The 23213-nt window shown below is 48.6% G+C and overlaps 5 protein-coding genes across 5 annotated transcripts; 4 read left to right on the top strand and 1 right to left on the bottom strand.

The window, feature by feature from the left end:
* The first annotated feature begins 1087 nt into the window (after nt 1-1087).
* Nucleotides 1088-3023, top strand: LOC113147183 (bifunctional polynucleotide phosphatase/kinase-like). The gene is made up of 2 exons (XM_026336854.1): nt 1088-1510; nt 1764-3023. The coding sequence occupies exons 1-2, from the start codon at nt 1088-1090 to the stop codon at nt 3021-3023; spliced, it is 1683 nt and encodes a 560-aa protein (XP_026192639.1).
* Nucleotides 3024-4827: 1804 nt separating this feature from the next.
* On the top strand, nt 4828-6708 carry LOC34622128. The gene is made up of 4 exons (XM_026336819.1): nt 4828-5570; nt 5731-5885; nt 6185-6245; nt 6378-6708. Exons 1-4 carry the CDS (start codon nt 4828-4830, stop codon nt 6706-6708), a joined length of 1290 nt encoding a protein of 429 aa, XP_026192604.1.
* Nucleotides 6709-7938: 1230 nt separating this feature from the next.
* Nucleotides 7939-8836, top strand: LOC113147172. Its single transcript, XM_026336809.1, has 8 exons — nt 7939-7984; nt 8040-8044; nt 8148-8241; nt 8296-8324; nt 8379-8435; nt 8494-8556; nt 8613-8675; nt 8732-8836. Exons 1-8 carry the CDS (start codon nt 7939-7941, stop codon nt 8834-8836), a joined length of 462 nt encoding a protein of 153 aa, XP_026192594.1.
* Nucleotides 8837-9061: 225 nt separating this feature from the next.
* LOC34622127 lies at nt 9062-12611 on the bottom strand. Its single transcript, XM_026336820.1, has 10 exons — nt 11984-12611; nt 11700-11806; nt 11408-11534; nt 10850-10956; nt 10667-10745; nt 10348-10500; nt 10051-10226; nt 9922-9941; nt 9264-9427; nt 9062-9135 (listed from the first exon to the last, which is right to left on the bottom strand). The coding sequence occupies exons 1-10, from the start codon at nt 12609-12611 to the stop codon at nt 9062-9064; spliced, it is 1635 nt and encodes a 544-aa protein (XP_026192605.1).
* An 8544-nt stretch (nt 12612-21155) lies between these two features.
* LOC34623590 lies at nt 21156-23024 on the top strand. The gene has a single exon (XM_022736708.1). It carries the CDS (start codon nt 21156-21158, stop codon nt 23022-23024), a length of 1869 nt encoding a protein of 622 aa, XP_022588363.1.
* The last annotated feature ends 189 nt before the right edge of the window (nt 23025-23213 follow it).

A 23213-nucleotide genomic window follows, 5' to 3' on the forward strand; every position in this document is an offset into this window, starting at 1 on the left:
AAGTATCCCACCTGAGTCAATAGAAGGGTATTTCTGGCTGATATAACTGCTGCAAAGTGAATTTTAGGTTCTGACAGGCTGATTCCAAGTCAGCTTTTTGTTTATATGATGCGACTTCTCTTGCCAGTTGGTTCGCCCCGTGAAGGCCGAAATTCGACTGACCTACTTTGAACCCTATTATATGGCTCTGATGGTTGGAAACCCGTACATTTTCAGTGGGCATCGAAAGGAAGGTAGCCTTGGAACAGGCCGTGGCCTAAGCTACCCTGTTGAAGCATGGTGCTACTCGAAGTGGCTTCAATAGCAGGCATTTTTCTTTGAGTGGGCCCCCTAGTTAGTGTGATGATATGCATAGAGGAGAATGCAATGCAATTGCCTCTGTGCATACTACTACACGGACGGTTGGGGAGTGGCTCTAATGGTTATCCGGTATACAAGCATTTTGCTACCGACTTAGCAGCTAGTGCCCTGCTACTTATCACGTTGTTTGCATATGCTCATCGATTTGCGAGAATTGAGACTAGTTTAACACATCGAATCCGTAACATGTAAAAGTTTCAATGCCTTTATTCGAATAAGTTTCAGTATCCGTAGTAGTCCTTTTCAATTTAGTTTCGTGACACGTGGTAGGACAGCTCCTTACGTTCAATCGACAGCAGCATAGAAATAACCACAAACCAGAGGCAATTCGGTAATCGCATCTTTCACAAGCAACAAATCGCGTTCTTTATACCAAAGCGTACAAAATTGGCTTTCTCAGTCTGTTGTTGCGTCATTTTAAGCCCCAAACGCCTTGCAATACAATGCGCACTCCGGGCACACTGGTGTTCCATGCCCTGTCTTTTCATTAAGCCTTCAAGGTCGATGTGGCAGCTTAACGATTTCTCTCATCGTGTTGCAAAGGAACTCCCTTTTTCTTGTGGATAGCACCAATGCGTATTACACTGCCCTACTTGCTCTGTGATCACTGTCGGAGTGTGCCTTCGCTACGTGCCCTTTTCTGCATTTTTCCCTGCCTGACCGATAGAGGTAGTATTCTGCATGGCATTTCAATACGCTTAGACGGTCCAGGCAAGCAATTAATAAAATGACTAAACGGTCTCATTCCACCCAGACCGCAACACTGCCTTCATCACCTCATTGGCATCCAGCAGGCGGAAATTCCCTATGGTGGAGATGTTATGGCGAGAAGTCCGCAGGATTGTATGGGCAGTGTATCGAGAAACATCGTGCAGCTGGTGAAACACCCTGTTGCGAACTGCACAATTTGCACGCTTCCCAAGGCGTCTTTCGCGTGCCGGAGTGTTGCAGGGCCACATACCATCCCTGCTCCTCCGATAGCATCAGTGTCAAAGAGGAACAATGCAAGTGCAGTCCCGTTGCAATCTTTGATTTAGACGGCACCCTCATTCTGACACGAAGTGGCAAGAAGTTTCCAATAGACTCGAATGACTGGAAACTCCTATGTGAGGATCGCGTGCCTGCCCAACTCCATCGGCTGCATAACGAAGTGAGGCCTAACTCTGCTTTTTGTTTATCAGTGTATAGTAAACGTTGCTCATCCCTCTGCTTTGAGAGGCTCTTACCGCGCACCTCTGTTACCGCGCCGTCGGATACACTTTCGTATAGCGAGTCGGTTAAACCTATTTACATCAAGCTGGCTCCGTTGTCACCGCTCACTTCAGGCAACTCCTATGAAGACAGTCGTACTAATCATTTAGAGTACACTATGTGGTTTGTAAGTAGTCTGCTGCGCTCTGCAGGGATATACCATATTCATTTTGTCAAATCAGCTGGGCGTAGGTCTCGGCCATGTCACACTCACGGATATGACCGCTAAGCTGGATGCCATTCAGCGCGCACTCCGAGTGCCACTTACCAGCTGCATTTGCTGTTGTGATGACTTGTATAGGAAGCCTCGGCCACCAGCAGCTGCCCTGCTCTTCCGGGAGTTACTTCCTCGAGTGCTTCAAGCAACTGGCTCTGTTTCTTTCGTCACTGGGGGGGCCTCTCAGCACCAAGATGTTGGTACGCATAGCAAATGTAGTTATCCTCGGATATTTTTTGTTGGTGATTCTGCGGGACGTCTAGGAGACCACAGTTCTGCGGACCTGAAGTTTGCAATAAATACGGGTATGCACTTCTTCACGCCGGAAGAATTTTTTTTAAACCATAGAGCTCCCTCTCTGCCCCTTGTTATTCGCCGGCTCCAGTTAACTACAAATACCTGCCCCACGAGTGAGGAGGTGAAAGCAAAGGGGCAGATGCTTTGGGGGGAAGATGGAAAACTTCAGCGGGGTAAACAGGCGAAAGCGTGCTGCACGTGGGATCCGTTTGATCTGGTTAAGGACGTGCAAGCAGTTCGGCTGTCCGAGGCACATAATGAGCGCCTAGGAGAGACAAAGGAAATTTCGGTAACTAAAGCACGAGAAGTGCAGCAAGCGCAACGTCCACCCCAAGAACTGGTCATACTTGTGGGTGCTCCCGGAAGCGGCAAGAGCACCATCGTAGAGCGCTTCTTCTCTAACTACGCTGTTGTGAACCAGGATGACCTAAAAGCAAAGGTCAAGTGCATAGATCTATGCATTCGACTTCTAAAAGAGGGTAAGAGTGTGGTAATTGACCGGCAAAACGCAACCCGGAAGGAGCGCCAGTTATTCATAGATCTGGCCCGCAAGCATGCACCTGCGTGCAGTTTGCGCAGCATAGCTCTGCTGTGGCCAAAAGAGCTCTGCCTACACCTTGGACAGTTCCGAAGTCTAGCGGCAACGCTACGGAGTAGGCACCTTGTTGAGCGCCCTTCGATGATGTTGGAAAGGTCTACTTTGTCTCGAACACGCTATCGTGTGGAGAAGGTTTCAAAGGTTGTAGTTAACATGTTTTATGCTCACGTGGAACTTCCATCGGCAGATGAAGGCTTTGAAAGCGTTCAGATTTACCAAGACATTGCTAAAGACTTCTTGCTCTACGAGGACTTCTGCTGTGAAGAGGAAAGAATTCTGTTCGGTTCTTTTCTAGATTGATAGGTGACCATATGAAAACCCTGTACATAGCAGCATGAGACTGCGGCATGTGCCTCCCTGGTTTCAAGGGTTTCCAACAGCTTTTGATGCACTATTCCTCCTACTCCCCCACAACCGCTCTATTGTACCCAATGAATACGGCCGAAGCCCGTGGTCCTTTATGTAGAGGCACATTGCCAGCACAGTTCGCCATTCCGCTAGTGGAAAAGCGGACTGTGGTGACCCCGATGTCCGGCTGCTGCATGTGTTGCACCATACTCAAGGTGTAAACCATGAGAGTAATGCTTTGCTTGGCGATTGGAGCTGTCCATGGCTTTGTATTCGCTTCTTTCTTGGCAACCTATTTTGGTATATACCGTTTTATTCCTCTAAAGAAGACAGGCGGTAACGCAGTGGCTGGTGCATTTCGGCGCTCTTATCTTTTCGTCTCAAATTACAAAGCCGTGCGTCTAGCAGCCTTATGTTAATCCAGTAGGTAGCTTAGCACACCATTTGAGGCACCAATAAATCATGTGGTACCCAGGTGGCATATAAACTTTTTGCCACCCGGATTCCCAAGAGGTGCCCAGACTTTGTAGCAGCACCCAGGGGTCGTATTTGGAAAACTACTGGGCACTTTGTTGCCCCCAGTCCTTTTAGTGATAAAACATGAACAACTAAAGTCTCTCTCGAAGCGACGTGTATTTTACATCGATTTTTCTCTCGACGGCCGTTCCCTCTTCTGTCAGTGCCGCTTTCCTGCTTCTCATCGGCCTAGAGTGCGTTTGTACTGCGTGAGCACATTCTTTCCAACGTTTTTTTACAGGAAAGGGTAAATCCTCACCATGCATAGGGAAATAAATACTTACTCTAAGAAATAAGTATCTAACGTTTGATGGACAGAGAGGGTTATCATGAGGCGCACCATTGATCGAAAATCATTGCCGGATATGGCAGAGGAATGGAAGTGAGCTCAATTAGAGGAAGACCAGCGCACGTGGATAGCTTTGCTTGGGCTTGCCGTACCAGCAGATACCATTGGTTTATCTAGAACTGTACATGCCCTATATCCGCCCAGCATCTTCGCCTAGCCAAAGTCGAGTTCGTCGCCTCTACAGTCTTTTCATTGGTAGCAAAACTGAGAAATGATGGGATAATCAAAAGGAGGCGTATTGAGCATGGTGTGAGGGAATGACCTCTTCAGTCGGGCTGCGCAATCACGGACGTTTTGGTGGCTGCAGCCCGTCACCATGAGAGCTAAGGCTTCGTCTAGTCCTTTGGGTACAAAAAGGAGATAAAATGAGGCAAACTGAGCTTCTTCCGAGAATAACGGTGCTCATTCTTATCACCCGGAGGCTTGCCCAATGGCCCATACGAAACCGTGAGCCCACCAGTTAGTTCTTGTGGGCAGGCCACGTGCTCCAACGGGATTCCGTTTCGACTTTTTGTTGCCATTCTGAACCCACGTGTACTGACTATATTGAAGTGTCGTAGAGCTGTATCGTTTAGGCCTGAATCAGCAGCGGGTGTGGACCCTTTGGTTCAATGCCCCCCTGTACGTGCTTGTTCAAGCAAGGACTTGTGCTACAGAGAAGCTGGAAGGAAGTTCTTTGAATCAGCCTTCTGTCAACCCTGCCATTTGTTTTATTGTGATAGCTGCGTTTTTTCGTTTTAGCAGGTTATTCACACAACCATTTAGCCTGGGCGATTCCAGGCCTTGTTGCAAGTGGCCAGGTGCAGCGGTTCGTTCCTTGACCCTGTATCAAGTGTTCGGGGTACCACATCTGATGTATTCAAAGAGTTCGTAGGCTATATTCTTGTAAAGATGCCTTTCCGGCTGAGATGGAGGCGCTCAAAGGCTACGCAAATCGCGAGCCAAAAGTCCGTCGCGGAACATGGGTACCCAAAGGATCGAGGGAGCCTTATTGAGGGCCCTAAAGATGAACAATGCGAAGCTAACGCAGGTAGAGTCCTCGCAGAAACTATTTTCGTGCAGCCTTCCAGTGCTCATGGCGCATCCCCGTGTGTCACGATGGATTCCAAGCCATCGCTGTTCAGGAGGACGCTGTCGAACCTCTCGCCAAAAATTGCACCAAAAGTGAACGCTGACAGTTCTGAACCTTGTGGGAATGATCAAGGTGGTGACAAGCGTGGTAACGAAGCAGAGGGCTCCAAGAACTTAGTGGAAAATAATGTACGAGCCGAATCTGGTATGGCCAAGAGGGCACACGCATTGCACAATTTCCTTCCCCGATTCTACGGAGCGCATCACCAGCAAACTCCTGGAGCCGCAACCAATGAGGACTCAGGAGAACATGGGGTGCATCCGGCTCATATGCCACTTCATTTACCACATCTTCACTTGCCGCACATCCTTGAAAGCAGGTCACACCACCAGGCCACCCATCATGATGGCCCTTCTGCAGCAGAGTTCGAGGCGGAAGTGATGAAGATGCTTCAGAGCGCCACAGATCGTGCAAAAGGGATAATTGAGGCTGCAAGGGGTGAACGCGAAATCTTGATGAGCAGAGCTCGCCTTGAGGCCGAGGACGAAATAAAGGATATGAGGTACCTTAGGAAGGCATCTGGCACCGTATTTATCCACCACATTCACTCCCAGCTCCCTTGCGTCGGCCGTAAATCCTAAATGTGGCCCAATTGAACTTTCCTATGTTTTTTGAAGGGCAGTGCATGCCGTAGTTATGGTCATGAAAGGATGTTCCTGCAGGCACTCTCTGGAACGAGAGTTTTTGCAAAGTCATGACACGGATGATAGTGAGCAAGAGACTTTACGCGTGGCAACTACGAAAGAAGAAGAGCTAATGCGTCAAATTCTTCAGTTTTCTGAGAAAAACATGGAAGTTTCGGTAGCCCTATGCGTGGGTACGTCATGAATTCACATCATATCACAGTATGACTTCACTGATCGATGTTGGCGACGCGCCTCTCCTGATGAGTACAAATGGTCATGAAATTTAGAGTACACCTTTGCTTGGTTCCACATGGGGGTCGGGAAGCCTCCACTTTAAACAATGCACAGGAATATCCTCTGCTACAAAGCTTTCTAGATCTGCCCTAGGCAGCATAAGGAGCAGCAGTATCATACATCCAGGCTTCATAAAGCTAATGCAATCAATGAGCATCCAGTCCTCCATTTATAGGTTTTTTCTTGCTGCGTGCAGACAGTGTTCTAAACGTGGACATATCGCTCCCTCCAGAGCGCCGAGATGCTTTACGCAACCTGTATGTTACGCCGCACGCATCCAACACACCTGAATATGTTATCATGGCTCAATAAGCACGTAAGGTGTGTGGTCAGAAGATAGTTATTGATATTGACAAATTTTTGATGGATTTCCTCAAATTGTGTCGCAGGAAGAGGAACCCTCCGAATTTCTTTCGAAAGAGCCAGGCCCACAACTACCCCTCAGTGCGTAACAGTCTGGCGCAGCGTGCGACCAAAACCACGCGGGGCCTTGGCTGGGAAGCTGAGAATTCTTGGGATCAGGATCCTCGCGACATTTTGCTACCTACGCATCGCACAGACGAACAACCAGATGTATATGCTGCCATTCTGGGGGGGCGTGCACTCACTGAAGAAGATCGGTTCCAGATAGATTTCGATGAATTGGAGTTAACTCCAGCTGGAACGTTCTCTGCAACCGTTCAACACTTGCAGCGCGCATGTGGCTGCCTTCTAGGATGAGTGCTAACTGCATGCACGGCCGTACGCCGATGCTTCCAGTGCGTGGTAGCCGTCGAACATAATTGCTTCAAAGTTTATCGCCAGTAGGCGATGCTGACCTGCATGGCTGTACAAATTGAAGCAGTCAATCTATTTGTCGAGGAGTTACCAGCTCTTTGGGATTTGTTAGTTATGCAAACGTTAGTCTGGTATACGCAGTGTGCGGTATTTGTGGCATGCTACCAGACTGTGTAGCAGGTGGCTGTCATAGTTCAAAGCGCCAAGTTTCTTCAAATGGCTCGCCTTTTTACATTTTATAAGACGTTCTTCCCCTACTAATCATATTTTTAGCTACTAATAGAGCAGGGAAGTAGTGTTCTGGGAGCAGTGCGAACTGGAAGGAACTTGGCCGAGTCAGCGACTCATGAAAGGCGCAGCTTTGCAGGTCCGAGGGGGCCCATCATCTTCCATCTAATACTAGAAATTTTACTGCGAAATTGAATTGCGAGAAGGATGGTACTTCAGAGGCATGTAAGCATGCACTCGAAAAACCGAGCACAAGGACACTTGTGTGCAAACCCAGGCAACCGCACCATATACGTCTTCTTACGTCGAATCTCTTTTGTAGTTCTTCGTGGCTCTAGGTGAACTTGGGAGGCGAGAAAGACTTAAGACTTGCTTGTCCTGTAGCGTTGTCATCCAGATCATTCCGAATGGTTCACAGCTCTGTATCCCATGTAGCAATGCCACGCTGATGTGGTGTTGAAACTTAGATCCTTTCCATACGATAGCAAGCAAAGTAGAGAGACAGAGGCACTATGCCCATCTCAACCTGCGTGCTGAATGTGTGTTGAGCAAGCCCGTCCGAAGCATGCTCCGCAGCACACTGCCTCGTGCGAATGCAGCACGGCGTTCCTAAACAGATCTGCCCTTCCATCGTTTCCCGAAGTTTCGTAGCAAAGAAACAGCGAAAACAGAATACTCGTGCGGCTTTTTTGCATGGCATCGCGGCGTTTCTGGGCACAGAAGGCATGTCTCATCGGAAACTGTATACCAGTACAGAACCGTACACAGTTAGCCAGGTGTAATGACAGCCACAGCACAGCGGGTGCCATGTGCACCAACTTGCATCACAATTCCCAATGCTGGGCTTGAGTTCTGCCTTGACATTTAGCACGATTTCTACATCGTGTACAGATTATTGCTGGATCCCCCACTGCTTGATCCCTTTGGCGGCATATCTCCCTTGAGATGAGAGACCAATCTGGGGCGAAGGCCAAAGTCGAAACATTCAGATGTAGGCTGTTTGCCCAAATATATTTGTAAACAATCCTATTCTATTCCATAAACAGATGCGGTAAGAAAACCATGTAGCCCCAGCCGCCCGAATTGTGGAGGGGTCTCACCAATGTGGCGCCTTGTTCGGAATGTCTACCTGCATTTTTGGTTGAATCCACCAGGCGACAATTTTGACGGCTGTCTCAGGAGCGACAGCTGTCTACTTTGCCGGCGTTGTCGCTGTTAGCATCATGCGACCATGCGATGTTCCACTGAGTAGGTTTAACAAAGCTTGTTTCCTTCTACACGCAATAGACTCGCGATATTCAGATCTTTGGCTCATTGGCGCCATTCTTCTTGTAAGACTGCAGGAGCCCCCGAGCATATAGCAATGGGAAACCATATTGTCACAGAGCTTGCCGGCCACATACACAGCCGACAAGATGAAGCAGCTCGGATTCCCAGCAAGCGTACGGCGACATTTGCTTCACTCCCATTTTTCGCCAGGTATCAGGAGCTCAACTTCAGCTGTGGTTTGAAGTGTCCCTGTTAGCACTCGCTTTTATTTGGATGAGCGCGGGGACAGTTATGGTCAGTTCAAATATGCAATGGGAAGACAAAGAAGGTGCCAAACAAGCCCTGTGCAGATAAACATGTCTACAACTTGTGAGGTTACCGCGCCGCTACTTTGGTGGAGCACGTTTGTCACGGTAGGTATGCATAGGTGTTGTTAACGAATTCAAGCCGCCAAAAAACGCGAGAGCAGGTCTCTCTGTTCTGGTGTGGTGCGATTGGGGGTGTCTTCTTCCTCTTGTCTATCGTCCTTATACCAATGTTCTTAGCTGGAGGGAGAACCCCACAGATATTGTAACTAACAACACGAATTTATTGTCGACATGCGACAATGTTTCGCAACGCTATTCGATGTACCCCTTTACCTGCTATCCCATTAACAAAATGCCACTATAATAAAACAATACAGCGGTTGCATGTTGCAACAGTGATTGATTCTACACATCTTGGGCAAAAGTGCACTCGCGCGCATATCAGCTGATGCGCTCTGCGCCTTTATGGTACCAATACACATAATATTACACTACATGCGCATAGTTGGTTGTTTACCTCCACTCGCGAAGTTCCCCTCTGGTATTACAAAATCGACGAGATGACCTGAGGAGTTTCATATGCACACGACATTACTACTTCGCTTCACCCAACGAAAAGAAACAAGCCATGCAGCATAGTACAACTTTCTGATGCAAACCCTGTAACGGACGCGTGCGAGGATAGCCGCATACCATTATGATAAACACAACGACGCGGTGAAAAAAGCAAAAGTGCCTTGGAGTCATAAATTACGGTCCCTCTACATCTGCGCACGGCAGCCTCGGCAGCTTCAAATGATCCAAAACGAAGGACGAAAAGCCCATCATTATTCAGCACCAAACGATTCATGAAAAATCTGCATCAAGGCAAAACCGCACAGCAAATAAGGGGCACTGAGAGTCAGTGTACTACAAAGTACTGAAAATCTGATACAACAGCATGGCCATTGGTGGACATGGAGTTCAGAACTCAACGAAGCCTACTTCTTAACTACATGATGACCCAGGTCACAGTTGTTTGTAGTCAAGCCGAACAGGCTGCCGAAATTCTGCCGATCGCCTATGCCTTCCTGAGCGCACAAGCTGTCCTCATAGGGGGCAGGGCTTCGGCTGCACGTGCATTTTGTTGTCAACTCCTACGAATCGGTACCACCGGTGCACGATGCAATGGAAAAACTGCATGCGAATATGTGGAACTTACCTCCATCGGTGGCCTTAGTGCGCGAGGTACAAACACGTTTTCATCAGTAAAGACAGAGACAGTATTCTGCCACTGGTATGACTCATCGTTAGCCCCTGCACATAGCGATATTCCCTTGGCCTTGTGCTCGCGCTCGTCGGAAAACCGGACTCTGTCGAGGTCAGCAATATCTATTTTTCCCTTGCTCGTCCCAAAACGGCAATCTAGTGTAGTATCGCTGCTTCCGTAGTTTAGTGTCTCGCTCCCTGGCACATTAGGAACAGCGTCTACAGAAGGCACTTTCTCGTGCAATGGCAAGACAAAGAACGGCTCTGGTGCGTCCGAGCGCGCTTCAACAAGGAGTTGGTCATAGCCAAACAGGCCTGGATTGGTCATGCGGATGCGGCAGGTGCCAGGCTTTTGTCTGTTATTTTCCGAATCCTGGACTAATGCAAATGCCAATATGCGAGCAATTTCTGGGGACACAGAAACACACATTGCTGTGAAATAAACACTACATCCCCCATAGCGTCAAAATCCACCACAGCCAAAAATGCCACACATCAGATCTGTTGAAATTATAGCCAAGTTCCATACCATCAGGAGTCAGAACAAAAGGCAAGTTTGTTGCGATGAGTGTCTTCTTGACTGCAGCATCTTCGGGATATACAAGGCGATCGATGCAGGGTACTCCAAATGTCCGAAGATATGTACTGCACGCGTTCTCTTTTTCCTGAGTTGAGCTGAATTCTGCAGGGTAGCCGTTGGCAAATACAAACACCAGCGGCAGTACAGGAGCGGAAATGAAAAGCGCAAATGTGTTCAGGCATCCTGTGTTCATGCTCTACCATGATTGTCGATTTTAGTTTCAATGGCGTTGGCAAAACTAAAGGGTTGTAAACCGGTTGTAGCATACCTGCTAAAGCGAAAATGGGGGAAAAGCGTCTCTCCAGCTTATCCTTAATGGCCTGTTCCCCCTTAGCTTGCATGGTATTCTAAACACACATTACCAATCGCAGTGGGATAGGGTGAGTTCGGCGTCAAATAATCTGTGTACTACACCTTCAAGAATGCAAATAAATAACGAACGGGTACGTACGTCATCTGTTTGATCAAGAGTTCGCAAGCGGTCATCAAAAATCTCCAAGTTTACAATCGTTCCACAGCCGGAAAATGCCTGCGAAGCAAACGAATAACAACCAGAACCTCTTAATCCTTTTAAAAGACGGGCACTGCCGGTGAAAAAAAGTACCAGAGTCCGTGGGGCTTCACACCTTGCATATGACATCCGTTAGGATGTTGCGGGGGGCGTGCGGAAGGTTTGAAAGAAACACAAGATTCTTCGATCTGGTGCCAGGTGTAGGAATCGAGGGATCCTGCCAATCAACCACCAATTCCCCAATTCGTTTCTGAGAAGACAGTGCGTAAGAGGTGAACAGGATGGGTGGGTGAAACGGTCTCCACTCCCTACCATATCTAAAAATAGAGTAAGGGCCTCAAAATTACATTTCCACTGAGTTCGCAGAAGCTTATGCATCACTTGCCTCGGTCAGACGTGTCGGCGTTGGCGGCCTTGTAGCGATTTCCCTCAAGTATCCCTGTGAATCTTCCGCTAGAGGGGCTGTATATTTAAATCGCCTCTGCAGCTCACTCTCACACGTTGCTGAGCCCGTGCGGTCTAGACGCCTTAAATTCTGCTGGGCTCGTTGAGCGCTCAAGATCTGGGCCCCTACGGTATAGTCGCCCATAATCGACTGCGGAATGCCGTCGCCAACTTCATCTTGCTGACAAACAGAAGAGAGGCAAGATTGAGTATCAGCGAGTAATGTGCATTCAGCATCTGCAAAGAGCCCTAAACTAATAGTTTGCCGAGCATAAGAAACCGTCGGTGCCCCTGTTCGACATGTATTCATTCATGGGCACAAGGCAAAGGGCTGTAGTGGGCGTACGATGCAGATACGCTCTGCTGATACTTTGGAAAGCCGTAGAAAATGATGCGGATCCACAATATCGAGGCTATCCGAAAGGAGCTTCGTGAGAGAGTCCCGATGCTCCTCTGAGGAAACACGCACACACACACACACACACACACACACATACACACACACACACACAAGCCAGTCAGATCCTTTCCTTTGCGTCGGTTGCCCAATGCTTGCGGGGTGGTGCATAAGCAAAGCAAGTTCAAAGACGTAGCGGGTAAGTAAAAGCCTCCAAAGTGACTCTCACATACGTGGCACGATTTTCCCGATATCTCGAATAACAGTAAGCTTGTTCTGCGCACGTGGAGTCTTCTTTAGCCCCTTGTACGCCTTCAGGCGCATAGCCACGCGCTCAAGCTGGCGGTCGGTGAGGCACTCTGAACACTGCCTGACAAACTGTGAGTAACTGAATCCACAACTAGAAGAGGGCCCATCAGATTCTGATTGCCCTCCCAAACCAGTGCTCATCTGCCTGATCCGCCTCCTTTGAACGTATTCGTCCCATCCGAGTTTGCAAGCTACACTGCTGCCTGCAGCGATCCCCCATATCTTAGAGTCTAGTCTCGTTAGAGTGACAGGGAAAAGCCACTGCCTACAAGAGAAGCACGAAGCTTTGCCTTCGAGTGCTGAATACCGGCCACCACGGCAAGTAAACGCCTTAAGGAGGTTGTGGTCCCTGCTTACAGGCAAGGCCTTCGACGGCTTCTGTATGGTCCGTGGGGAGCTGCATCCAGCACATTTAATATGCTGTTGACACAGTGCCGAGTGAAGAGTGGAAGTCGCAAACGACACCAAGTGGCATCGCCGCCGTGGGGCGTAAGCAATGACTTCTTCAACATCAAGCTTTAGGAGCGGCGACAAAGCAGCGACGGAGCACATGGTTTTGTGCAATCATCAGAATTTCCATAAATTGCGACTCATCAGGACTAAATTGATCGGAGCTCGCGGGAGAGGACCACGTAATACCTCTAGGTGGGGTAGAGGGCACGGATATGCCCCTTTTCTTTAGCTGAATACAGAGCCTTCAAGCAAAAATGTTTCTGCGCATTGTATTGTTTGTTGCAACATGTCCCACAAACGAGGCGTGTTCACTTGTGTATGCGTTCGCAGACTGCTTCAGGCAGTCACCTCTCCCTCGCATGCCGTGGAAGCATTTGAGGGATTCTGAACTGCAGTTGCAAAAAGTGCTGTGATCTGTGGACCAAAGTCTTTGAGCTTACTGGGTACTTTCATGTTGGATCCCAGCTTTCGACTCCGTCTTAGATATTGGATGTCGCTCTCGAAGTCACCCTGGAAGAGTCCCAGGGCCTCTCCTAATATACACCCAAAGCTGCATGCCACCATCGCCGCTCAGAATCTTGATGTATTTAAATGCTTACAAACTGCAAAAATGGGACCAGGTTGATGCAGAGACTGCCTTCTCTGACCATTCCACAGTTCTGTGTCCCTTCTCGTGAAACAAGCCGTCTCGAAGTTCACAGTGTATGGGTGACTTCCATCATTATTTGCCATGTCTAGGGCATGGATAAGCAGCAAAATGCCTTATAAGTCGCTGGAGTGATACCAGGTACACCGCAGATGTAAGCACGCACATCCTCCCACGGCCAATAGAAGAAAATCCTAAATCTCTTCTTGCGTGCAGGGTAACAAAATGGGGCCTTCCACCAGGGTACACAGTGCGGTATACGTTTTGTTACCACAAGTGTCGGTACAAGCTGTGGACGTGCGGAAATCGTTGCTCCTATCGTTATCTTCTGCCGTTTTAGCGGCTTGAATTACACCTGCACGCATTTAACCAGATATAATGTACAACTGACAGTTAGCAACGAATTTGCTCATTAATGTTCCTGTCCGTATATCGAATTTAATACAGGAGCCTATAAGCTCAATACAAGAAGACGCAATGTGTGTTTTTGTGCACGCTAGATGATGTGGGAGACAAACTGGGAATGCTCAGACTGCTTAGAGGGTTCATTGTGTCGGAGCTCTGAGTGCGACGAAGAGCGGAAGGCGCAAGTTTTCTAAGGAAGACTCAAAAATATTCTATCAAGCATGGCCGGTGTTTGTTGTTAAAAGTCTTCACACAGAGGTCTTGGTAGGAGCTTTTCCGGTGGCTGCAGTGTATGGCTCAAATGCAGCTGCTCCGCGCTCATCCACTGGCAGTGAATGCAGTGCAACATTAGGCCTCCAGCACAGCAGTTATATGGCTATGATTAAGTCATTTGTTAATTCAGCAATTTGATTTTGGCAATAGGTTGGTACTATCTCTCCATAGACGGAGACAGACGATTCTATCACGCACGTGAAGGGCAGCAGAGACCTGACTGAAAAGTAATGAATGCAGTAGCTACAAAGCTGGTAGCAAGGCATGACTTGTTGGTCGATAAGCGGTAATGGATGCGTCCACGAGGCTAAGCCGACCAGAAAAGTATCACGGTTTTAAGGATGGGCAAGGACTGACAGTTTTCCTCAGGGGGTCAAAGACGTACCTCACTCTGTCCCACCAGAGAAAGACAAAGGGATGCCCTTCGCGGCTTTGATAGGAGGCACAGCGTTTCAATTGTGAACTAATTCATAAAGGGAAAGTCGTCTGCAAAGCTTACTACAGTACAAACCATACGAGCCTTGACTCATCGGGTTTTGCGGAGATCTGCTCAACAGAAGGCTCTGGCAGAAGTGAGACAGTCTCACCGAGGGAGTCGCTATCACGAACTCGTTCAACCGAGAAATATGAAATGTTGTTTTCAATAGCCGTGACGCAAACAACAGTTGCTTTATCAATGGTTAATCTCAGGTCTACCTGATGTGTCAGGTCAGTCGGTCCGATGTGGGCAACGATCCAGCATGTAAACACTCAAAGGATGTAGCTCTTTCATATGATAAACTAAGTTAGGTTCCGGAGAAGAGACGCCCACTTCCTGCGTCTTTGGACAAAAGAAAAGCCAAATCAGGATGTAGAACATATGGATTTCAATGATGCATTAACAAGCTCTAGTCTACGGTGTAATGCCGACGGGAAAAGGGAGCCAGAGGCAACCCGTGCTCCTAGCAGCAAAAGATAAACCCCACAACGAATCTGCTATTCTGGGAAATCAGGAAGTGCAACCGCATGCGAAGAACCAAACAACTTAATCCACGGGACTCGTCCCGGCGGAACCATGCTGCTTGGTGAGCAAAGAAGGTGCATTAGTGAAGTGCAAAACATTCCACCCAGGCGGTGACAGGGTAAAGGGGGCTAAAGAGGACTGAGTCGCTTACAAGTACTCACCACCGGTCGATTCTGCACTTGTACGAGTCCACGTAGTGGTGAAAAATTGCCAGCAATATAGAATTTGACACTGGATGCGAAGTGGATTCGCTAATCAAGGAAACCGTGCCCGATTGTATTTAGGCTGTTTACTTGCTAGTGCAGTCCATAAGCCTCATAGTCGCTGAGAGCCAGCAGAACGCAAGGACTGGCAAGGCTACTTCAGTTAAATGCCAGCTCGACTCGGCATTGGTCCTAGCAGTAGGTCGGTGACGTTTCTATTGAACCCGTGTGCCAGGCCGTAATTCTAAGTGTGCCATGGGTGACTCAATGGAAGGCGCGCATGCGTCCACAGCTGCACGCTGTGGAGGTCTGCGTGCTGGAATGCGATAGGAAGCGACGCTTCCTGGTTTCTTGCATAGCCTCTCTTAAGCTATGATGAGCGGGGTAGAGTCAACGCCTTACCAAGGTGAAGCAGAACCTTTGTGCGGGCACCTCAGCAGCGCAATAAGAAAAGACGGTAGTGAGCATGCATCCCGTCTTTGTGACTCTGTAACTGAATCTTTACTAGGGAATTTGATCGAGATTTTGGCTGAGAACAGCGCGAATGGCACACATGAAGGTTCGCAAATGTTCCAAGTAGTGACAAGCTGCAAGCAGGCTAACTTCCTGATGGCAGTCAAGCCCACCGTCGGACCTAAATCCACGGGTCGTTACCATGCTATGCTCGGCGATATGTAGGAGCTCCATAGCATACGGAGGAGATGCACTGATAGGAATATGATTTGTACACGTGCGTTAGCGTTGGCCCCTCTACAAGATTACTGTGAAGCAGTCCTCGATGTATAATATTGGCTTATTACCCGAGAAACTACATGGATCAGCAGTTGACTTGCCACTTGAAATCTCATTCCTCTTTACTTATCTCCTTTTACCTTGATAACCGAACATGAAACTGTGGCCTACCGTCGCACTTAAAAAGGGGGGTATTCCTGTCCGTCGAATGGGCATGTTAATGCCCCAGCTGAGCCGCAGGAGCACGCAGATCGGGCTCCTTCTGAGCAAATCAAGCTCGGGTGGATGGCTGTCTACATGCTAGCGTTTTGATATTCAGCTGAAATATTCAATAGAGCGTACTTCGCCTACGGCGTGAGCTTCAGCCGTCGCGGGGCAAGAAATGGTAAGTGAGGGAACCAAGTGTTAGTAGTTGATAAAGACGATTGTGGTTTTGTGACTCCGTATTTTGGGCGCAGGAATTGAGGCAGTTCTGGCAAGAAATGAAGCAAAAGAAAAACGTGGCTATTACCTCTGCGCACCTGCAAGGACGAAGCAAAATTCAATATGATGGTAGCCTATTACAGTAAGTTTACCCTATATTTGATCTTACAGCTGCTCCTTTGGCTAATATACTTATGGAAGCGCATGCTATGAGGCGGGCAGAAGCCTGATGCCGCAGAATGGTTATAAGCCGCCTTATTCTATTACATTTGCTTTGCCGGCTTATGCGCGCCAAAATTTCGGTCCTCAGATGCTAGTAACATGTCGGTGGGTGCAAGAACGCGCAGGCTGTGAGATAGATAGAAGAGACTGATGCCGCAGCTAGGACGCTTTGGGGCCGCCTTACTGCTTCTCCCACAGGTGCATTGCCAGCTTAAAAGCGTCTTATATTTCCGATTTCCGGATACTAGTGACACAGCGGTGAGACCACTTAGCTCCCAGTAAGCTACGGGTTTTTAAAAGCAGCAAAATTACTTGTTCTTATCATTGTTTCACCAAAAAACAGCAGCAGTGTCTAATGCAGAAAAATTTACGCGGTGTAGTGAGGCGCGAAGAGAATGCCGACATTATTGATGATGGCTATATCTTGCTCTTTAGACGGACTTTCAGTATTTAATGTCTCCTATGAGGAACTTCCAGGACATTGATAACCCTAGAGTGGCTCGCTCGCTTGGGAGCTTTCTGCACTGCGTTACAGCGAAGTTGATCACGGGTGCAGCCACTTTGGTTGCCGATTAGCTCCCGTGATGCCCCAGCAATTCTCTAATGTGCAGCGCAAATGCCTTTGTCGGTGATGGTTCAAATTTATATCGCGATTGCGTTCTTCTCAAGCTCTCGCCGCTCATGCATCCGCGACTAGTGCCCAAATTCAGCCAGGCAACGGGGTGAAGCACTGACACGTTGTGGATGGCCTGCTATGATGTAACACAAATCGAAAAATCCGTAGCCCGTACATTTCAAGTTTTCTACGGGCTGCTTTGCTTAAAAACACGACCATGCACTTTCAGGCCACACTGGAATCTACACCACCATGCAAAAGCCGTTCGGTCCTTCTGGCGGCCTGGGATGTGTCCCACGGAAAAGGATTATGCACTGACATGCTCATATTATCAGCACCTTAAGTGTCAAGTTTTCCTGATTGGGCCTTTGCAAAGCCTCCATTTCGTGAAAAGAATCTGGACAGAATTGATTATGAACTTACTTGCAGGACTCGTAGAGGACCCAGCAAAAACGTTCGTTTCGCCCTCTAGCTTAAGCTCTGTGACGGCTCAGGGAGTCTCCAACTATTCTTGGCTCATGTCTGATGGCTTTTTCGATTCCATCGACGTAGCGCGACCGCTAGAGGTGCGCAGCTCGTTGGTAGTCTTTTTTGGCGTGGGACTACCAATAGACCATTCGTGTGACCCCTGCAAACTACTCCAAGGCGCAAAGAGAGAGAGCACCTACCTAACTCTTCTGCAGCGTTTGCAACTCCATGCTCATGAACGTCAGTGAGGTCCCTCGATTCCTCCCTTGTGCTGAGTAGGGGCTATAAAAGAGCAGTGAACGGGTCTACCCGTTAATCGCTTCCATCCCTGCTTTATAGCGAGGAGCCCCTTTCCTATCCGCGGCTGTACTGGTAACCTGGGATCAGCAGCCACCCTAAGATGCAGCAGGGTTTAGAAAAGAAACTGAATTACGCACGCGAATGTATGCGTAAAGCTCAAGAGAGCCAAGCAGCGAATAATGGTAAGCGGAGGTTGGCTGTGTAATTCGAGGCTGGATTGTTTGAGGCAGATCACCAGGCTTACTAGGTGCACCAATAACTTGCCAGAGAAAGACGTTTGAGGCCAGTTAAGTTGCACTGAATAGGTAGTGAGCCACAAATAATCCTTTTCTTCCTCTATGGACTTCGCCGCAAAATGGCGGTGCCGCAGAAATATCAATATTGCTTCCGAACGGAGCGCTCCAAAACTCTCACTAATTCTTGGACTTCGCTACGCTGACAAGTGACATGTTTGTAGGCAACGGGGTAGTATGTAACCGTGGATGTGCTGGATGCTAGGACAAACGAGCACCGAGGAAACATTTGGCACGAGTTCCTAGTAAAAATAGGGTAGGGCATGCCAGCCCTAATGGCTGACGGAGGAGCAGTTGCGGGCTTCATTACCTGCGGAAGACTTTGCGTTCTTGCTTGGCTTACAACGCTAGTCTCCACGCAAAGAAAATCTCGTGCTTCTCTTTAGTTGTCCTTCCCCAGCAAAGGCTTGGCCTCAACTAGCTGCCTTCATGAATATCTGATGCCTGGAAAGTTGCCGTTCATTGTTGTCCACATGTTCTCTGCCTCCAGGTTGGTTGGCAGGCACTCCCAGTTACCTTTCTGTTACGTTCTTCCATTTGTCTCAGTCTAGGATTGGATCTCGACTGAGCTGTATGGGCGAGCTGCACTGGCATGCAGACGTTTCTCTACTACGTGATGACGTACTGCTAAGCTAGTGTGTATTTTGATGCCTTTCGAACCTTCTATTTGTCCTCTGCTTCCACGCAACCGGAAGCTCTCACAGGGACAGCGAGCCACCGCGCCTCAGCGGTCATGGTAGCTTGGTCCCTCGTTCGCTGGTGGGTCATATGTGTATCTTTATCCCAGTCAATTAATTTTGGTTGATGCACACATTCGCATTTCTGATTGAAACGTGCTTCTGCTTTCTGCCTGCCTCTGGAGTGACGAGCGGGCGTGAGCTCTATTCCAGTCCCGCACGCAGCTCGTTTTGCGCGAGGAGTGGAAAACGAGGGCACACGCTGTGATTGGGGGTGGAAGGTGTAGCGGGCTAAAATACGCTCAAATGCACTCTATTACACCGGTCCTATTGAGCTAAGAGTCACTCAATAATTGACGAATTGGTTTGTTTCTTTGTGCATCTGATTCAATGGAGTTTACTGGGCGAGGCAATGCCACGGACATACATCTATGCTGTAGATATCACTTGAAATTAGATGCGAATGGTTAAAGTGATCAGCTAGTGCAGCTCTCCCACGCTAGCTGTCCTCTCCTTACATGGGACCTCTGAGGGGCGAGGGCAAGGCAAGGTTGGAGTTCGTTAGAGAAATTCGAAAAAATGTTCTGTTAAAGTTGCCTTTAGTATGCGGTTGAGCTTGTCCCTGTAGCGACCTTAGATGTGTCGTTCTACAATTTCGCATTGGGAGACCTTTCTGGCCTGATACACAGTAGAAAAGCCTGATGAAACGTTCTTCACTGTCCCTGTAGAAGCCCTCTGCCATGTCTGTGGCTTTGCCCTAGCATTTCTAAGCACTCTTCAAGCAATCGCTTTCATGAAGTTACATGGAGCAAGCCATTTCTTCAAGTAGGCTAATATTGTTGATTCAATTTTTTGAATGTAGCTAGCTCTCTTCTGCAGCAAATATTATACTAATACTCGAACCCAATTGTTCATTCTTTACCTATTGTAATGTCAGCGTCACTAGTTGTAGCATAAAGCACCAAAATGGAACGTAGTCTGCCATGATGCCTTTCGGAAGATTGACAAGGTGTGACTGCCACTGAAGTTTGGAGATGGAAGTTCTTGCTCCCCAACTGACCCACATCCTTTTGGACGGAATCCCATGTTGGCACAGGGTAGCTGGAGCACAGCTATTTTCGAGCATGTAAACAAAAACTTTTTGGGCCCTGATAGTGGTTTTGTGAAGATTAGTGTAACTTTTGAAGCCAAAACAACTCAATGAGGGTTCCCGCAAAATTCAAGCCACACCACGTGCAATGTTTGGAATGCAGAATAACTCAAAACCCAAGTGAGCATACAATCATTTCAAATATAATTGCTGGTCGGCCTACACAGAAGCTGGAGCACTCTAGTGGGTATACCTCGGGTTTGAATGCAATGCTCCAGGCGGCTTGTATAGGTTGACAACACAGTTTTTCCCTAAGCTATAAGTGTCGTCCAGGGCCATTCGCCGGAGTGTATTTAAAGTGTGCTAATAAATGCGCTATATATGCATTCTCAGGAGGGGACCTACTTACAAAAAGTACAGGCTGGCAGCGCTGGTGCCAACAACGGTATTGCAGCGGTTCTTCTAATAGTTCAGTAAGCAAGACCAGGGCTTGGCTACAAACAGTGGCACTGAGTGCGTTGCGTAGCTAATGAACGCGTATAATTGATTAAAATGCTCATTTACACTGGTAAAACCGTGTCGGGGCCGTTTTTTTGCACACGCGCCTTACTGCCCTTGGTCAAATAGTCTTCAAATGGAGATCGATGCACCCCACCAAGTTGACCCAGAAATTCATTGAAGCACTTCCGCTTTACTGAAGATGTTTGCTTGCAGCACCTCCATAATTGCTTGATGGATGCTCCCATGGAGTCCACTGCGAAGCTCTGGGCATTTTTCTGGTCGCGGTCCCCTGGGGTCAATCAGCAGGCTATAAAATAGCGCAACAGTATTTCCGGGGGTGCTCCATGAGCTTCAGCACGTATAGTTCTCCAGACAATTGCATATTCATTTTTAAAGGTGTAGGTTTAGTGTTAGTGGTCTGATAGCCCTGGTGTGAACCATTCGGGAGCAGCACAGCTCCTGGGGGACAAAAGTTACTTCCGGTGCCGCCTGGGATTGGAGGCGAGGAGGCGTCATGCGTTCCAGGAGTGCAGAAATATCAACCTTTACCTAGCAGTGAAAACCTAAATCTCTTTTGGTAAAGAGTACTATGCGAAGGATTCGCGTTCTATTCCCTTTAATTTGAGTTCCCCGCGGCTCTGCGCCTCGGGTGGGGTCAATTAGGACGCTGTACTTGGTGTCCCTCGCAGTTTTCTTTGACAATCCTCGCGCACTGCATTCCAATAAAGCGGTTTCAGCCACCACGTCATTATTAATGTATTCTCTGCGGTTGCGTTGCTGCGAAGAAGACAATGGAAGGTCATTTCACGACAACCAGCCATGCCATTGGGAGAGTTCGCCGCACCACTTGCAATTTCGAGCATGAGAAAGGAATTCGAGCTACGGGCCAAACGTCATATCAGGTACACAAAGGCGCAGTTCCCATCAGCCAGGGTAGCCTCAGGCATGCCTTTGGGTCCTTTTCATTCGAGCCCCGCTTCAATGTTTTTCCGCCTAGTTGCCGGGGTTTCCAGTCGGTCCCAGCGTCATGCTCTACTTCCAGATCGGCATCTGTATCAAGCTCCCGAGCATCAAGCGGTCAGAACACCCCATCAATATCTCGTCAGCAGTCCTTTACCTTTACCCCCCCTTCTTGGCAGGATGCTTCGTTTGTGGCTTGGAACCCCCGACAAGCAATACCCCGGCTGGAACGCTCCATATCGACTCCGAAGCTGCCTCACCAACGAATTCTGGAGGAAGCTGATTATTATAGGAGAGACATGGGCTCCGGGGTAAGGTATCCGGCAGCCGCTCCGTCCCCTGTGGCCGAGATGTCCGAGACCGCAATGCCTGTGCGCAGGGAACCTTGCATTGTTGGCTGGGATGAAGTTGAGTACTCAAAGGCAACAACATTTTCCTCAGGAAGAAAAGTCTACAGCTGCACCTACTGCAACACTCCACTGAGGCGGGTGAAAAATTACATTATGACTTGGACAAAAATCCTGTTTTGCCAGGACTGCAAGAGCTTGCCACAGTGCAACGCATGCAACAAAAAGGCAGTGCCGTTCATCTACACAGATGCCAACGGTCTTCGAAGAAGGGTTGAGCCACTCTGCAACTTTGGAGGCCTCAACATCTGCGGTCAGTGCGCCCTCATAAATCCTGTTACCGAGCGTTCAGTAGTACTCGATCTAGTCAAACGGGCACGGGACCTCTTGCAAAAGCTTTTTGCAGTCAAATTTACTGAGCAGTTGCTCGATGCCCACACAAAGCCGGAAGTAATAATGTGTTTAGAAACAATGCGCCTGGCAGGGGACTCGAACGGCCCCTACACGATGAGAGTGGATTCAGAGATTTCCAAGAGAGAGCCAAGCGTCCTCCGGAAGACAAGTTCTGGGGAAGTCGCAGAACTGCCATTTGACATTGGCCCTGTGTGGCACATACAGCTGTCCCAAGATGGGAACCAAAATGTATACGGTCGGTGCGAAAGCAGGGCTTTAACATTTCCTCCTCTCCTGGACGCCCTAAGAGCAGATGAAAATGCCGGCAAATCTCCGCGAACATATCGCGTTGTGCAACGAATCATGCTTTCTCGGGGTATGCCAGAAGGACTTATATATGGGCACTTGATCCACGAACTGCTCCATGCATTTATCTGGCTCTTCCTGGACAGTAACTCTGTTATGGTCGACCTTGCAGCGGAAGAAGGCCTGTGCAACTGCATTCTGGCGGCCGCTATTCAACAACGCGTAGAAGCGCTTCAGGCACGCAGAGAAGCGGTTCGCAATGCCCTACTTCGTATCGGAGTGAAGCCAAAGACTAATCCCGGAGAAAAGGAAGTGAAAGGAATTCCACAAACTGCAGAGTTCCTTAAAGCCCTCGTCGAAAGGGAGGCCTATAGTGTCTTGGCTAAGGAGGAACAGACTAACACGGAGCTTCTTGGGGGAGCTCAGCAGACTGGCTTCTGCCTAGAATATCAGCTTTACGTGACGGAATATGAATTAAAAGTACTGAACAGGAGGCTTGGTGAGATGGAAAAGGATTCAGATGCAGCCTACGGAGTCGGCTATCGGACTATCCGCGAACTAGCCATGAGTTTGACAGTTGTTCGGCTCATTGAAATCTTGGGGCGGCACGGTGAGAAGCTGAGCTCTGTTGTGCGCGCTGCAGCGGCAGTCTAGAGAATAACCTTGCTCTTTCAGCCCCCTATCAAGCAGTTGCAAGTAGGGAAGGTCGTACAGCGTGCAAGTAAATGTAGTAACTTCATGCGCAACAGCCCTCCGGCAAGTCCTTAGAGGAAAGAGGACAGCCGCGATACCGGGCCTACACCGCTGCAGCGGTCGCATGCAATTCAGATCCCACTGGGCTTG

The sequence above is a fragment of the Cyclospora cayetanensis genome, unplaced genomic scaffold (genome assembly GCF_002999335.1).
Source record: "Cyclospora cayetanensis isolate NF1_C8 unplaced genomic scaffold, CcayRef3 CcayRef3_contig_15, whole genome shotgun sequence".
NCBI classification, from domain to species: domain Eukaryota; phylum Apicomplexa; class Conoidasida; order Eucoccidiorida; family Eimeriidae; genus Cyclospora; species Cyclospora cayetanensis.

Excerpts from the sequence above, each read along its gene's own strand:
- LOC113147183 (XM_026336854.1), top strand. The coding sequence starts at position 1,088 with ATGACTAAACGGTCTCATTCCACCCAGACCGCAACACTGCCTTCATCA. Across the intron at positions 1,511-1,763 it reads TCCATCGGCTGCATAACGAA|GGATATACCATATTCATTTT; the intron begins GTGAGGCCTAAC and ends TGCGCTCTGCAG.
- LOC34622128 (XM_026336819.1), top strand. The coding sequence starts at position 4,828 with ATGCCTTTCCGGCTGAGATGGAGGCGCTCAAAGGCTACGCAAATCGCG. Across the intron at positions 5,886-6,184 it reads TTCGGTAGCCCTATGCGTGG|ACAGTGTTCTAAACGTGGAC; the intron begins GTACGTCATGAA and ends TGCTGCGTGCAG. Across the intron at positions 6,246-6,377 it reads CGAGATGCTTTACGCAACCT|GAAGAGGAACCCTCCGAATT; the intron begins GTATGTTACGCC and ends ATTGTGTCGCAG.
- LOC113147172 (XM_026336809.1), top strand. The coding sequence starts at position 7,939 with ATGAGAGACCAATCTGGGGCGAAGGCCAAAGTCGAAACATTCAGAT. Across the intron at positions 8,557-8,612 it reads TGAGCGCGGGGACAGTTATG|ATAAACATGTCTACAACTTG; the intron begins GTCAGTTCAAAT and ends AGCCCTGTGCAG. Across the intron at positions 8,676-8,731 it reads GGTGGAGCACGTTTGTCACG|GTCTCTCTGTTCTGGTGTGG; the intron begins GTAGGTATGCAT and ends ACGCGAGAGCAG.
- LOC34622127 (XM_026336820.1), bottom strand. The coding sequence starts at position 12,611 with ATGTGCTCCGTCGCTGCTTTGTCGCCGCTCCTAAAGCTTGATGTTGAA. Across the intron at positions 11,535-11,699 it reads CAGCAGAGCGTATCTGCATC|CAAGATGAAGTTGGCGACGG; the intron begins GTACGCCCACTA and ends TCTGTTTGTCAG. Across the intron at positions 10,746-10,849 it reads CTCTTGATCAAACAGATGAC|AATACCATGCAAGCTAAGGG; the intron begins GTACGTACCCGT and ends ATGTGTGTTTAG.
- LOC34623590 (XM_022736708.1), top strand. The coding sequence starts at position 21,156 with ATGGAAGGTCATTTCACGACAACCAGCCATGCCATTGGGAGAGTTCGC.